General features: G+C 38.5%; 2 protein-coding genes across 8 annotated transcripts in view; both read left to right on the top strand.

The window, feature by feature from the left end:
* Positions 1-6,729, top strand: part of neto1l (neuropilin (NRP) and tolloid (TLL)-like 1, like) — a 267,411-nt gene extending 260,682 nt beyond the window's left edge. For all 6 annotated transcript variants that reach the window (XM_057824255.1, XM_057824259.1, XM_057824256.1 and 3 more), the window contains one exon: positions 6,234-6,729. Coding sequence is in view for 1 of the 6 variants with exons in the window: in XM_057824256.1 (XP_057680239.1) it covers positions 6,234-6,279 (46 nt within the window). In the remaining 5 variants the exon portion in view is untranslated. The remainder of the gene's footprint in view (positions 1-6,233) is intronic.
* Positions 6,730-9,310: 2,581 nt separating this feature from the next.
* Positions 9,311-14,267, top strand: timm21 (translocase of inner mitochondrial membrane 21). Of its 2 annotated transcripts, XM_057824507.1 has the most exons (6): positions 9,311-9,751; positions 9,826-9,888; positions 9,981-10,078; positions 10,167-10,240; positions 12,692-12,797; positions 13,978-14,267. In XM_057824507.1, the coding sequence occupies exons 1-6, from the start codon at positions 9,439-9,441 to the stop codon at positions 14,080-14,082; spliced, it is 759 nt and encodes a 252-aa protein (XP_057680490.1). In that variant the 5' UTR covers positions 9,311-9,438; the 3' UTR covers positions 14,083-14,267. The 2 variants fall into 2 exon arrangements, with proteins under 2 accessions (XP_057680490.1, XP_057680491.1); XM_057824508.1 differs by lacking the exon at positions 13,978-14,267 and having other exon boundaries at positions 10,167-10,203.
* The last annotated feature ends 2,195 nt before the right edge of the window (positions 14,268-16,462 follow it).

The raw sequence follows: 16,462 nt of genomic DNA, 5'->3' as shown, positions 1-16,462 counted from the left end.
AATGTGATTTTCTGTTTTTTTTTTTTCCACATTCTGTCTCTTATGGTTGAGGTTTACCCATGTTGACAATTACAGGCCTCTAATCTTTTCAAGTAGGAGAACTTGCACAATTGGTGGTTGACAAAATACTTATTTGCCCCTCTGTCTATATAGATATATATATATTATACTCTCCCAATGGAAGGAATCATCTAAACCTGCATCACACATAATGGCTTACATGCGTACATACAAGACAGACATACATGTACTGTAAATGAGACCCAAATATACAGTATATGCATCAAGTTTCCGGTGCATGTATATATGCAGTACCGTATTTTCCGGTCTTTAAGTCAAAGTTTTTTTGTTTTTCTTTTTTTTTTTTTTTTTATAGTTTGGCTGCGCCTGAACTTATACTCAAGTGCGACTTACATATGTTTGTTTGTTTTGGTTTTTTTTTTTAACTTTGACTTCCGCCATTTTTATGGCTATAGTTATCCAAAAAAACGTTAATAGGTTATATTAATTTTTCAACCTTTTCTGAGTCACGGAACGGCACACCACAAACCAAAAATGTTCAAAATTACTTTCTGTACAGGACATTTCATTATAAAATAATTTCTCAATATTTATACTTACTCAGTGTGAAATTTGAGCCTGTTTAGATGAACACAAAGCCGATATCCTGGCAGGAATCTTCTTCAACAGGTCTCAGTCTCTCTTTTTTATTTTTTAAAGCAGTTAGGCTTGAAAAGCTCAGAATTATCAGACACGGGCCGAGCATCTCACTGATAATAGCTTTGCAGACAGTATTAATGTCTCTGCCACAGTGTGGGATGTTTTGGGTTCAGCAACAAGCTAACTAGCTTTGAGGGCTTTCTCATTTACCTTTGTAGTTTTTCTCAAATATGTTGCCTGTTTCTCTGAGTTTTCATGATGGCAAACAAAATAGTCCATAATTTGAATTTGGATATGAAATTTAAACTTGCTTGGCACCATGGCGCTGTTGGATAGCTCATGTTGCGCTGAAGAACTGCTCGGATTTCTAGCCATCAGCCACCATGCTGTCCTCGACAGTATGTTGGAATACAACTCAGGGCGAGGATTGGCGGTCGTCGCGTATTGACAAAAAATGGAAAGGACACTTTCTAATCAAATGAAATACAGTAGACGTGCTGGGGTCCAGATTGCCGTGGACAGCAAGGTGGCTGATGCCTTGAAATCCAAGCAGTTTTTGTACCCGACACGAGCAATACCTCGCACATCTGCACACGACCGAGAACTTCCTACCTACTCCTGTCTTCACACTGTAACTCCGTCCAACGACTTAAAAAAAAAAAAAAAATGCGGTATTGGATAATTTCTCGCGGCACAACTGACAATTTCATGGCACAATACATTAACAGATGCCTATTTAGCTTGTTTTTTCTCCAAATAACTAGTATTACTGTAACATAAAATGTTTGTTCTTGATTTCTAAGGGGAAAAAAAACGTCTCCCAAAAATGTTATTTACAACGTACCCAACTTACGTGATTTCAACTTTACGACGCCAGAGTCTCGTCCACCGTTTTGTCTCCTGTCGTTCACAGCATTCACGGAGGCAACGCCTCTTTATAAGACTTTTTGTACTGTTTTTGTGCGTTTTCAATTCCGGTCAAATACTTAGGGCGAGTTTATGTGATTGCTTTTGATGATGTGCGGATGCTAACCGATACATGCTAATCGTTTGTTTGGATTGTTATTTCTGTACCAGCAGCTAGTTATAAACGCAAATTTGAATTGCTGTTATTGAAGAAGAAATTGATTTATTTTCATTTTTATATTAGTTTCATTCTGTAAGTGTTGATGTCATGAGCAGCTGAATAATGTTAGCAAACCACACTGACGTCTGACATCATTTCTGAGCTTAGCTCGCAGTCTAGCTAGGACTTAGCGCAAATGTCTTCGCAAGGACGGTGCATTGACATATAATACATGTTTTTGGATAGTTATTTTGAGATTTCGGGGATATTTAGGGGTACTTAAAGAATTCTTTCGTGGAAATTCAGGTTACGTTGCCTGCGTAGGAACGGAACTCATTTGTAACCAGGGGACTACCTGTACTCCAGTGCGATTCACATATATATTTTTCCTCTTTATGTGCATTCTTTGGGTGGTGCGACTTATAATCAGGTGCGACCAATGAACCGAAAAATACAGCATGTGTATAAATAATGTTCTATGTATTTCTTTTAATCCTACTGAATTAAAAACCATGTACCCATACTTATAATTAACATATTATCTTAAAAATTGGCCTTCACTGCTAAGAATTACAACCCCACCTCATGCTTAAAATCAACTCCAGCACACCCGTGACCCCCAATGAGGACAAGCGATAGAGAAAATGAAAGGACAGATGGTGGCTTCCTCTAAAATTGAGATTGTGGCCCAGTTTTTCGCTGGATGGCTCATCCATTTAAGCAGACGGTTACTTTTTTTTTCCTGTTGTTGCAATATTATCAATGACTGATACCGCCATGTGTCATGGAAGTAGAAAGCACAACATTTGAAAAGAGGACAGTGCATCTTTAATGCTGATATTTAAATAGTTCTAATAATTGACCAGTGTGTGATAAGGCATTAATTTTGTTTATTTATTTATTATTCAAAGAGAGCTACAATACTTTGGGTGATCAAATTGTGTCACGAAATGCGGTAAAAACTGGAATTACAGTATTCTTCATATAGATTAGAGATGATAATATGGTATATTGGTACATTGGTGTTGGTATATACGGATAATATTGACATTGTTTTTTCATTATCGGTTTTTGTCCAATATGCAGTGGCGTTACTTGCCTACTTGGTGCCCACCCCTCCCAAAAAAATAAATGAATAAATAAATAATAAACATCAATCGCAAAAAAACAACAAGGATTGACCCACAAAATACAGTGCATGATGTATACAACCCAACAACCAAAATACAGTATTTGCTTAGAATTTTACATTTATTAACACTATCAAACCAGTTGAAAGTGCACAATAAATATGTGCAAGTCAATATTAATTTAACATCACAAACATTTTTTAAAAATATTGTAGAAATAATAAAGAAAGTGGAAGATTTTACTTTTGACTAGTTGCCTCAAAAGTTTTGACCACTACAGGGGCTCCAGTTAGAGAGCACAGGAGGTGAAATCAAATACTTTTTGGGCTCGCAAACTTCGCATACACGTACACTTTTTTAGTATCTGGTGAACAACATGCAAACATATAGTCAACATTCACAGAATTCTTAATGTTTTTAGCGTATTAAGCATTAAACAACATCATTTTAACTATTAACCAACAATAGTGAACATTTGCACGCTATCTCCCTTCAAACCACTATATTCGCTGCTTACATTATTTTGAAATGATCGTAGCCGATACAAAACAAGCTAACAACTACGAAATTACAAGTGTCAGCGATTAAAAAACGGATACAAAAACATATTAAACACAACTATTCCTATACCTAGCATTGTGAGGAATGTTCACGATCTATGTGCAGCACCTTTAATTCACTTTATAAGGTATACATCACATCATTGAAAGAGCATATGTACCGAGAAATGCAGAACTGGGGGAAAAAAAATGCACGAGCAGTTTCCAAAATGAAAGTGCTGCCCGAAATAGAAAGTAAATTAACTAAACAATAAATCAAGCTCAAAAAAAAAAATCTTTACACATTAAGAATCAAAGTCAACCCTAGCTGAGTGACTCAATTAACTGATCCAATCCTAACCCCAACTCTTTCTCCTTTTGGGGTTGCATGCCGACAGTAACTGCGGTCTGCAGGGGGCGTCATTGCAACATTAGGGGCGCAAATTATAATACAGTGGTACCTCGACATATGATCGCTACGACACACTATTTTTTCGACATCCGACGTAAAATTTGACTCGCCATTTGTTTCTACATCTGACGACATGCTTGAAAAAGGTAATGCTTACCATTGAAATGAAGATGGAAATGATAGAAAAATATGAGCGTGGTACACGCGTCCGTGAACTGGCTCGTAGAATGTCTACGATCTCGACGGTCCTCCTCCGACATCCGTTCGCCAGTCTTTATAAGTTAAGGAGACAATTATTGTTGTGCTAACATTGCCAAAAAAGTCGCCAGCTTCGTACGGTTTTTAATCATTTATTTCAGCACTTGTGCAACACAACTACTGTCCGTCACAGCTGAACAAAGTGAAAGTAAAAAGTCCCTCTCTCACTCTGTCAAGTCAGCCACGCGGTGCGTTCAGGTACACCATGTAAAACACATTCACTACATTAGGACCCAATTCGTTAAATTATTACAGGTATTATTATTATATTATTCCGATTTTTATTCATAATTTATTTATTTTGCTATGTGTAGTTGCTATTTGCAATAGTACCAGCAGTATTTTAGTGTAGGTTTTCGGGCTGAGGAACGAATTAATGGAATTATAATGTATTATTATTAGGGTTGTTCCGATCATGTTTTTTTGCTCCCAATCCGATCCCGATCGTTTTAGTTTGAGTATTTGCCGATCCCGATATTTCCCGATCCGATTGCTTTTTTCTGCTCCCGATTCAATTCCAATCAATAATTTTTCCCGATCATATACATTTTGGCAATGCATTAAGAAAAAAATGAATAAAACTCGGACGAATATATACATTCAACATACAGTACATAAGTACTGCATTTGTTTATTATGACAATAAATCCTCAAGATGGCATTTACATTATTAACATTCTTTCTGTGAGAGGGATCCACGGATAGAAAGACTTGTGACTTTGTATATTGTGACTAAATATTGCCATCTAATGTATTTGTTGAGCTTTCAGTAAATGATACTGTAGCCATGCCAAAATGCATGATGGGAAGTGGAACCATGACTGTGCGTAGTGCTACCAATTGATTTATCTTCTCTGCGTTGGGAAATATAAGGTGTTAAGGAAAATATCATTTGCTACCTTGCTTCCCCACATTGCTTCCCATGATATTTCTAATTGTGGGAAGAGGGATTGTAAGGCTTTAGCCAATTAAAAAAGGCTCCAAAGGCTGCCAAAATTCACTCATTTTACACTGCCTTTTATCTCTCTGTATAGGTAAAACGGCGCCATTACAGATTGAACGCGACAATGCGTGAGTGGGTCGTGCAGCGCATGCATTAATTGCGTTAAGTATTGTAACATGATACATTTTTTAAAAAATTAATTACCGCCGTTATTGGGATAAATTTGATAACCCTACCTTAAGCCTAAACTAAAGACTGGATGAGCGTAACATATTATGTCTGTAACGTTAAATACAATTAGAAAACATTTAATTAAAAAATATATATATATTAAAAAAAAGGCATGGCCGATTCCGATACAATGAAAATGACGTGATCGGACCCGATCGATCAGCATCATCTCTAATTCTTATGGGAAAATCCTACTCGACATACGACCATTTCTACTTACAAACAAGGTCCTGGAATGTATTAACTTCGTATGTAGAGGTACAACCATTGTAGACAATCACTCGCGTGCAGGCAACCGCCCAACCAGACCGTTCCAGGAACCGCCATTGCCAATATGCATGGTTACCTTCAAAGTGAATGTAGACGCCTTCTGCCTTTGTACAAGGACTGGTCATAGCTTAGCACAGCAGTTATGCGTATTGACTATTAGATCTATCCAAACTAAGATGCTCTGGATTTGTTATGTTAGCAGAACATTTGAATTCATGGTGCAAAAATTAAAAGAACAATCAATGATTGAAAAATAATTAATATGTTAAGTCCGTATATATCGGTATCAGATTTTTTGAGTAAATATCGGGATATCGGTTAAGAAGTCATTATTGGACAATTCTAATATAGATAGTCCTCTTGGGAAAACAATGTCATCATATGAAGACTATGACACTATGTAAGAGGCTAAAATATGACAAAAATCCAATCTTCTTTTAGTATAAGCGTGCATCCCCCTCCACAACCAGTCTCTCGGCACACTTTTTCTCTCCTCCACTGCCTCACTTTTTTTTTCCTCTTTTTGGTGCTGAAACGCTCCCACAGTCAAACACTGGTTTGTTTGCCAGTAAATAGATGGAAGCCAATTGTCACAGAGGTACATCTGGACCAATTCAGCACAAGCAGATTTGAAAAAAAGAATAGACAACTAAACAGAATAAAGCATGCGTGACTTGGAGGGGAAAAAAGGGAGTCGAGTAATGGTGTTTTCATTTCTCTACAGATACATCAGACAGATGCATCATTCTTCTGCATCTTGCCAAGTTTGACAGCATTTGGAGGTCTCTCCCTTGTGAATCTTCAGTGAAATTATATGCCAGATTAATGTAGCGGTGTTATGAAGGGGGAATGTTGTTTGTGATGTACGCAACAAGTGATTTATTTGCTTCAGAACACTGTACCTGTGGACCACATCTGGCAAGGATGAACTAGCCATGGAACATTGATAAAAGACTGAAACCAGAGAATACCTTTAATGTAAAGTTGTTCATCAAGGGGAAAAAAGAATACAAGAATCAGGTTTTTTAAAATCATTTTCATGCTTCAATGTTTCAATTTATACATAGGGAGGGTGTTGTGTAATGTCTTTAACATAAATGTCTTGAGATTGATATGTCTGGGCATTGCAATTCCTTGGTATGTTCTTCTTGATCATTGATTGCATTGTCTTTTTATTTTAAGAGATCCATTTGCATATTGGTTTGATAATATGAATAAAATGCTGGACAAACTATTTCAATAAACAAATGTTTACTGATTTCTTGTGAAGATTCTGCTGTGTTATCTTTTATAGTGTTCAACTCTAAAAGTTGGGAATTAACAACTGAAGGAATCCGACCTTCTAGGCAGACCGTCGGAATCGCGCCAGCCAAACCGCCGGACCCACGCTGGCACGGCTCCAACAGGCGGGGCCAGCAGGACCCCGCCAATCCGGCCAGAAGGACAAACTCCGCGCGTTCACCTTAGTCTTAACCCCTTGTACTGACTCCATTTTGAAAGGTTTAAAGAAGGCTCACTGAAAACAAGTTGACAGTTTATCCAGGTCAACAGAGATCAAAACGGCAAGGCGAAACAGAAACACTCAGGAGGGGAGGCAAGGTCACCCGATCATATGTCAACAAAAGGTTCCCGAGAAAAATGACAACGCTTAGTTAGAAGAAGGGTGTGTTTGGGATTATTGTCTGTTTGTGGATTGGACAGGGTGATTTGGGAGTTACTGTTGTCCAGGCAACAAGGGTTGTGGATTTTGCCACCTCAGCGTCAAAGGGGCACTTGGAGTGTTGTCAGTCATTTTATCAGTTGGATATCGGGTGTTCTCCTGTGTTCCTTGTGTTAGGACAGACCGTCCCGCCATTTGTTGTGGACTGTTCGGGAGAACTGATTGCGAGACTTGATGCGTCAATCTTGCTCATGATGCACAGGTTGGGCTTCCGTGATAAGAAGGTGTCGTGTATCTTTTATGCCCTATAGTCTGCTTGTTTTCCTTAAACTATGGTATGAGTGCTATTTATTTTATATTGGGTGTGTGAGAGTAATACAAACAGCTAGATGGTGCCTACGACAAAAGGTACTATCTGCTTCACAATCAAATTCATGTAAGTACTGTGCAATAAAATACAGAATACATACTGTCATTTTCGGACTATAAACCGCTACTTTTTCCCCTCATTTTAAATCCTGCGGTTAATTGTGGATTTTTATGGGTTAATATATTTTATTGTAACCATCCCATAATACAATATGGCCAGCTGCTGCTTAAAGTCCGGTGAGGCTTATCTATGAACAAATGTCAAGTGTCAAATTTGGTTGGTGGCGGCCTGAGGTGGGTAGTAATGCGTTACATGTACTCCGTTACATTTACTTGAGTAACTTTTTGAGAAAAATGTACTTCTAAGAGTAGTTTTACTAAGCTATACTTTTTACTTTTACTCGAGTAGATTTGTAAAGAAAAAACGTGACTCTTATTCCGCTACTTTGGGCTACGGAAGAGTCGTTACATTTTTCCTCTTTATTCTACATATTAGATTTATGATTTTTTTTGCCAGCGAAGCCAAGTCGCTGTAGCAACTGTAGTAGTAGCAAGTAGCTCTACCGATTTCACCAATGAGACGTCGCAACAGTAATCACATGACTCAGTTATACAAATCAGACGCAAGCTTGCCGTTTTATCTTCACGCCAGCCTGTTCAAGCACCGTAAAAAAATGAAGTATTTGTTATAGAGTGCTGCCCTCAACATGACTCAAAATTGCTGATTTTAACCCCTCTCACAGTTTTTATTTGGCACCGATTGACCACGGAGAACTGAAGATATGATCCTTTTAATTTCAATTTCAAATGTATTCAAAATTAATTTGAAAAACAAACCCAAAAATAATATATTTTGAAAAACAAAGTTGGAATTTTTTTTTTTTTCAAAAAGCAAACCCGAAAATAAATTATTCAGAAAAACAAAGTTGGTAAAAAAAAATTTTTATTCAAAAAAACGACCCCAAAAATGATTTTGAAAAACAATGTTGGAAAAAAAATAATAATTCAAAAAACAAACCCAAACATAAATTATTCAGAAAAACGAAGTTGGAAAAAAATAATAATTCAAAAAACGACCTCCAAAAATGAATTACTCAGAAAAACAGAGTTGAAAAAAAATAATAATATTTTTTTTTTTTTTTTATGTGAATGCAATACGCTTCCGTACCTTATCAACATTGTTCCCTTTACATAGTAAGACATACAAAATAAAAATAAAGAAATAAAAATGAATACATTTAAAAAATAAAAATATAAATCTTTCTTTTTCAGAACGCAATTAATGTTTCATAGTCTATGACGTCACCTGTATGCGCCTAGTTTGTACACACGTTTGAGCATAAATATCCCATAGAAGGGTAGATGTTTAAAGAAGGAGTCGGCGACGTAAGTATTGGCAGCCATCTTGCTTCGGGGCGGACCTAAGGTAAGTGATTTTTTCCCCCACTAAAATTTAACTCGCTGTATTCTTGACAAATTTACAAACGGTTTCGTTTATAACAAACCGTTTAACGTGGCTATGATTAGAACTGGATGTTGAAAAAAATTTTAGACTAGTTTAATCTTAGATATGTAACTTATTTACTGTATATTTGACGTTTATGGGAAACCAAGACGCCGTTTAAAATTCGGTTAAGAATTAACAAATTCTTGCTATTTCAAAGTACAGTACACTCTTCATTGAACGGCCCAACACAAAATGGCCGACATGTGACGACGATTATCCCAATTGGCTCAGCGTTCGCATATACATCTAGTTTTACACATATGATGTCGAGGCTTTCCATGGCGCACTCTCAGGACAATTTGTAGGTTAGTTTTTGTTTTGTTTTGTTTTTTAATTCAGTTAACATACTGCCGTTGCTCTAAAAAGTTTGTATTTAGATACGGAGTAACAATAATGGCGTATGTTTATACACTGAAAGCCCTGTATCGCAATTTTACGCCAGCACTGACGCAGAAGTGCAGATTCGCAGCGGGCAATTTGTTATTCCATACGCACCGAACAGAGTTAACCGTGCCGAGAGTGACCTTCCACGGGAGGCTTGGATCACCTGCGTGCAAATGTCACGCTCTGTGCGGTTTCCTTCAATCACGCAGGGCTATTACTCTTGACTTTAGGGCAAGAAATAAAAGCCAGGAGCGAGAAAATGAACAAAAATCGGTTTACAAATACCAGAGTGGGAGCCCAACGCCATCAGCTACACGTAGAGGTAAGTGTTGTAATGCATTTTTGACAATGCCTGATTAATTCAGCCTTGTTTTTTCATTTCGTTGTGTTTTCTAGTGAAGGAAGCTGGCCGCGATTTCACTTATTTGATCATTGTACTCATCGGGCTTGGAGTGACAGGTAAACACAACAATACAACAGATTGATAGGGTCATCTGTCATTGACTGATATTTCCAGTTCATTTTTTCCTTCATTGTTTTGTGCGTTTGAGGTGGTCTTCTGTACGTGGTCTTCCAGGAACTGTTTTCTTCCTCCAGTCCAAATAAAGTATACGGGAAAGCATTCAACAAAGTCAAATTAGACCCAGAGGTGCAGAACATTTTGTCCTTTTTTTTTTAAAAAAAAAAATGCATATTTGTTGTGGTTGTTTGTAACTTTATGCTGATTTTAATTCCAGGTGATCGGCGCCTTCGGAGAACCAATAAAGTGTTACGGTGAGACAACTCGTCGAGGAAGAAGACAGCAAGTCAGGTTTGGAATTAAAAACTAGAATAAAAATAGTTGAAAATCCACAACCAAATTTACACATGATAAGTTCACTCACCCATTAAAAATACGGAAAATGTGGTCGCAAAGCGCTGACGACGAGAAATTAGTCTTTTAATCTGCCATTTAGCCCCTGCCTGTCATTATAGTGCTGTAGCGTCCCCAGCTGGAAGATGACGTCGGCAGGGTCATGGTTTCATCTGATTTAGGATTCAACCCATTGAGGGGGCATTATTCAGAACAAGGAAAATCCGACAAAGAGAGCAGCAAAATGTAATTGTTTCAATCTCTCCACTCCAATATTTTTACAGGATATTCTTTTTATCTAAATATTTTTCCCTAATTGCTAAATAAATGGTATGGTTATGACAAATAAGTCTTGTGCTAAATGAAATATGAAATATTAAAAATGCATTTATTCAGTACAACATGGCAAAATTACTCTATAATGGTCAAAACTGTTGAGTTTTTGCACCTCCTGAACGATATTTTATGCCACCGCTGTTAGTCCGGCTTTTGTCATTTCCCGGCTCCGGAGAGCATAAATACCAAAAGGCTTGACAGCTAGCTGACATGCTAACCCGAACCAGCGGTTTTTCCAAGTCTTATGCTCACCTTTCGAAGCGAAAAATCAGACAAAACTACCCCGGATCATATCACACGGCAGCGGGGCTGTCGATTTTCTTCACCGATCGGCAACTCTCCCGGCGGCGAGCAAGTTACAGCTCGTCCTTCCCCTGCTGCGGGCAGGAGAGCTTTTTTGCCGGGGAAGCAGCTGGAGAATCACCGCCGGACAAACCGGTCTAGGTTGGAGGAGCGCTGAGCTGCCCAAGCCCATCCCGAGGATAGTGGTATATTGCCGGGCACACGAAGAGTGCAGAGGGGGCTAGAAGTCTGGACGATATGGAGAACCGCACGAGCATAAGTTGAGTATAGTGCTCTCTCGGCGGGCACGGGAAGAAGACCGAGGGGGGTGTGCGACAAGCCACCGGTCGTCGGCCGAGTGGCATTCTCGGTGGACAAGGAGCATTGTCAGCAACAAAATGCAAGCCACCTCTGTATTAAAACGTGTGCCATGATCCCAGTATTTGACATAATGCAAAACATGATGTTTACTCACTTCCTCGCAAGTCCAATGGTCCCACAGTTGTCGGACTTGTTTTGGCCAATCTTTGGGTGAACCGGCGGGAACTTTTTGAAACCCAAAAAGGCTCACACACCGCTCCCTGGTGCAGCAACAAAACCCTGCAGCACATTTGGCTGGAGTGATGCGAAAAATAAACGAATTAATCCGCAAAATCAGCTGAATCCGCAGTCCATCTGCATGCTATAAAGCAATGGCTGTATTGTAAGATGCTGTCCCAGGTGACGTCACATTCACATTTGTTGTTACGTGCCAAAGATGGCTCGCGAAAGGCGTAACATAAAACAATCCACACAAATGGACAAGTGGACACAAATTTATTTACACAATAATCAAACTCGCAATGAATATGTACAAAATGCCGAGGAAGCGTGACTTCAGAGTAAGCCCAGGCCAAAACAACAAACAAAAGCAACTACACTTAAACCCCACCCGCTAACTAAGCCCTGATCATGTAAAAGGAACAAAGAAAAGACAGCTTCTAACCTAACTTCCTACTCTATACAAAACAGGAGAAAACGGGTTGAACAGAAATGGCGACTTACCCTTACTTGCTTCAGTGCTCTTATTTACAGTGGTGAACAAAAACGATCCAATAACGAATAAACACAAAAGACCTCACCGAAAAAGCGGGAGTGTATCAAACTAGCGATCAAAATGCAAACGAGCGTGAATGGCGAGCAAATAGCTAGCGGGGAGGAACGCGACAGAATGCTGCCAAATTGCGACCTCATAGAACGTTGACAGCGGCAGGTTTATGAAGCTTGGCGCCTTTTTCTTGACCAATCAGCTGCGGCGACGTCGTTGGTCCGTCCTGCGTCGATCAGCTTCCGTCACAGTGGGAGGGGAAGCAGCCAGCTGGTGGAGGCGACGATCAGCTGACTGGAAGAACCTCAGAAAATTAACCATTAAACGGCCAGGGCCGTCACATTTGTCCTTAACCCGAGACTGGAGCCGGGATTCAGAAAATTGAATAAGTAAAACGATTGCTTCTACACACATCCAAGCAGTCCATATCATTCAGGAGCATAAAATACCGTGGGAAATATGAAATAAACATGCTTTTTGCTGTCATAGGCACTTTAAATTAGTTTAATGTGACATTAAAAAGCATTAAATCAGATTTGATGATACCCGTGGAAACCCTGTGACCAAAAAAAATATTTTGGAAGACTGAGCAACTTCATTTTTCATTTTATTTTTCTCACACACTGTTTCATCTCTGTTTTTGATCATTTGGGGTTTAGTAGTACACAATTAATGCCATTTTTGTGTGTGTGTTTCTACTGTAGTCATAGGGAGTATCTGAAAGATGGATTAAAGCACATGAGACTGAAGTTTTACATTGAAGGAGCTGAACCAGGTCTTAAAGGCACAGTACACTCCGAGTCAAAAGAGGTATGTATTACTGTTGTAGTATTCAAGAATGTAAGCAACAAATCTGAATAGGCTATATTATACAGTGGGGCAAATAAGTATTTAGTCAACCACTAATTGTGCAAGTTCTCCCACTTGAAAGAGGCCTGTAATTGCCAACGTGGTTAAACCTCAACCATGAGAGAGAGAATGTGGGAAAAAATTGAACTTTGAACTTTTTGGTAGAAACACAGGTTCTCTTGTTTGGAGGAAAAAGAATACTGAATTGCACCATACCCACTGTGAAGCATGGGGGTGGAAAAATCATGCTTTGGGGCTGTTTTTCTGCAAAGGGATCAGGACGACTGATCTGTGTAAAGGAAAGAATGAATGGGGCCATGTATCGAGAGATTTTGAGTGAAAATTTCCTTCCATCAGCAGGGGCATTGAAGATGAGACGTAGCTGGGTCTTTTAGCATGACAATGATCCCAAACACACAGCCAGGGCAACAAAGGAGTGGCTTCGTAAGAAGCATTTCAAGGTCCTGGAGTGGTCTTGCCAGTCTCCAGGTCTCAACCCCATAGAAAATCTGCGGAGGGAGTTGAAAGTCCGTGTTGCCCAACGACAGCCCCAAAAGATCACTGCTCTAGAGGAGATCTGCATGGAGGAATGGGTCAAAATACCAGCAACAGTGTGTGAAAAGCTTGTGAAGAGTTACAGAAAACGTTTGGCCTCCGTTATTTCCAACAAAGGGTACATAACAAAGTATTGAGATGAACTTTTGGTATAGACCAAATACTTATTTTCCACCTTGATTTGCAAATAAATTCTTTAAAAAAATCAAACAATGTGATTTTCTGTCCCCCCCCCCCCCCACATTCTCTCTCTCATGGTGAGGTTTACCCATGTTGACAATTACAGACCTCTCTAATATTTTCAAGTGGGAGAACTTGCACAATTAGTGGTTGACTAAATACTTATTTGCCCTACTATATATGTATATCATCCCAACATTGATTTTCATTGGATGACTAAAATATGATTATTTCCATGCAGCTTAGTTTAACTTAATGTAATATGTGCTGTAAAGGGTTTTGGTAAAACTGCAGCAGTTGTGAAAGCACTATTCAATTAAACTACCATAATATTTTTAATGGTTTTCGCTTCATATCAGAGATTTGGTTTTATAATCACTTTTGTTGTTTTGTTATTTCTTTGCAGAATCCCGATTCTGGAAAATATGAGTTTCTTTACATACTTGTTGAAATAGACACCTACCCAAGGCGGACCATCATTGTTGAAGATAACCGATTAAAACAAATCTAAAGCAAATAGGAAAATAAGAGGACTACTCGGTGAAGACATCTAATTTGCGTACATCTGATAGTGTGAATGTATATTTTGTATTTGTTGTTATTTGAAAATGGTTGTGGATGTAAATATGACATGCCTTTAGTGATTAAAAACATTTGGTTTGAACAACAACATTTACTTGATTTAAATGTAGTTATGTATATAGTAAATGTTAGTGTGTATTTCAATATTTCAGTTTGAATGTGTTTGGCAAATACATACAGGTAGTCCACAGGTTATGACCTACCCGTTTTACATGATTTCGACTTTATGACGCTGGAGGCTCATCTGCCGTCTTGTCCCGTCTTTTTTTTGTCGCGTAACTGTCTCGTCCGCCACGTCTCAGCATTGATGGGAAGTACAGTATATTATTTGTCAATTATTTTTAGTTATTGATTAGGCCAAATTAATCTAAATGGTCTCTCATTGCTTTGCATATCTGTATTTCATTACGCTATATGCGTGGTCCGCTTTCCTTTGTTGCACATGGACTTGTTTGACGTCAGGCCAGCGCTACTTAATGTTAGTTTCGAGTGTTGCTTTCACATTGAGAAGCCAGTGAACACCAGTTAACATTTCTAGAAGTCAGTGAAACGGTAAACGGTGCAGGCTCGGCGACGCAACGCCTGTTAACTCGCTATTAGCCAGCCAGCTTATTGAAAAGTGTTCGTTTTCACCTCTGGACTGGTGTTACTAATATCTGCCGTTTTCCTTGTTGATTTGCCCAAGATTTGGATCATATTTACCTCGGTATTATTATGCAGACCAGTGGTGTTACCAGGATGCCAGGTGTGGGTGGGCATTAGTCTTACCTGGGGGGCAAAAAAAAAAAAAAAAAAGACAAATTCCAAATACACTATGTAGTGCCAAGCGCCCCCTAGCAGTCATTCTTTGTCTCGCCGACACTTTGAGCCCTACTTTGACCCCCTCAGAATGCTTCAAAACTCACCAAACTCAACAGCTAGGTGAACACTGGTGAAGACTTCGATAAAATGTAAAAAAAAAAAAAAAAAAAAAAAACTGCGTAAATGTGTGTAGCGCCCCGTAGGAACAGAAGCAACATTTTTTTTTTTTAAGGTAAAAGAGGAGGTAACAACGCAAAGGTTACGACTTAAAACACATCAGTACTATATGAATGGGATACCATAGGCGGTGCCCAGACTGCCATTAGTGCTACATCCAGTTTTCTTTGGGTGGGCAGAGCGTGTCCGTGGGTGGGCACTGCCCCCCCCCCACCCCGGTAACGCCCCTGGTGCAGACATTGAGGTATGTTTTTGTAAGCAAATATGTCTATATTGATTTGCTCCATAGCATTATTGTACGCTCTTTGTCATTATTTTATTTTCTAATTGTGTGTTCATAGTTTGACTGCGACAAATTAATAAATGTCAGTTGTAAGAAGAACTATGGAATGATCCATGTTACCAGAAGGAAGTAATATGTATTTTTTTTTTACTTTGTTTTATTAATATGGCATATAATATATATTTTTGGACTAGGGCTGGATAAGGAACATGAAAAATTAAAATACCTGGGATGAGCCTCAAACGTGATAAAAATAAAAATAAATGAGGATCTATGTACAGCAAAAGAACAATTGGCTAACTTACATAGCAAAAGTCCGCTAGTTTAAATGCTATAAAATGCTAACTTAAAAAAAAAAAAAAAAAATGCTCTTAACAAGTGGTTCAGACTCATATTCCCACAAAAAACGACTAAACATACCTATAAACGAAATTACGAATGCATTAAAAAAAAACATTAGCCCAAACAAAAACTTTGCTTACGTTGGTCTTAACAGGGAGCAGTTAGATTCAGCCATGTGAAATGAGGCAGACCAGAGGGCAGTGTAACTACCCAAATCAATAAAACTAAATGTAAACACTTTCAAAATACACCATTACAGCGCCACTTTAATTAAACGAATACTCAAAGCAACAACATGTAATTTGATTTTTTTTCTAATCGAATACTGGAGTTACTCGAATAATCGTTGCAGACAGTTATTTTGAGATTTAGGGGTACTTAAAGGGTTAATTCCGATTTACGAGGAATTTCGGATTACGTCGCCATTGTAGGAACGTGATTTAACCCGGGGACTACCTGTAATTCCATTTCACTGAAATGTAAAGGTAGTAGATCTGTTACACAAAAAGGCCACTTGATGGCGACAAAATGTGATCTTGAAGCTTGACGGCGCTTGTTTGCGATCATGTCTTAGAAACTTATATTACTTATACTTATTATTCATAATATAGTTATAAATGAACCATAAAAACCTCATATAATTTATGGACTCACTGTAAATTGTATTTTTTTTTTCTGTGACCTTCCGCACCATTTAGAGACGTTG

The sequence above is a fragment of the Corythoichthys intestinalis genome, chromosome 20, assembly GCF_030265065.1.
Source record: "Corythoichthys intestinalis isolate RoL2023-P3 chromosome 20, ASM3026506v1, whole genome shotgun sequence".
In the NCBI taxonomy this organism is placed as follows: Eukaryota; Metazoa; Chordata; class Actinopteri; order Syngnathiformes; family Syngnathidae; genus Corythoichthys; species Corythoichthys intestinalis.
This window is presented reverse-complemented; position numbering and strand designations above follow the sequence as displayed.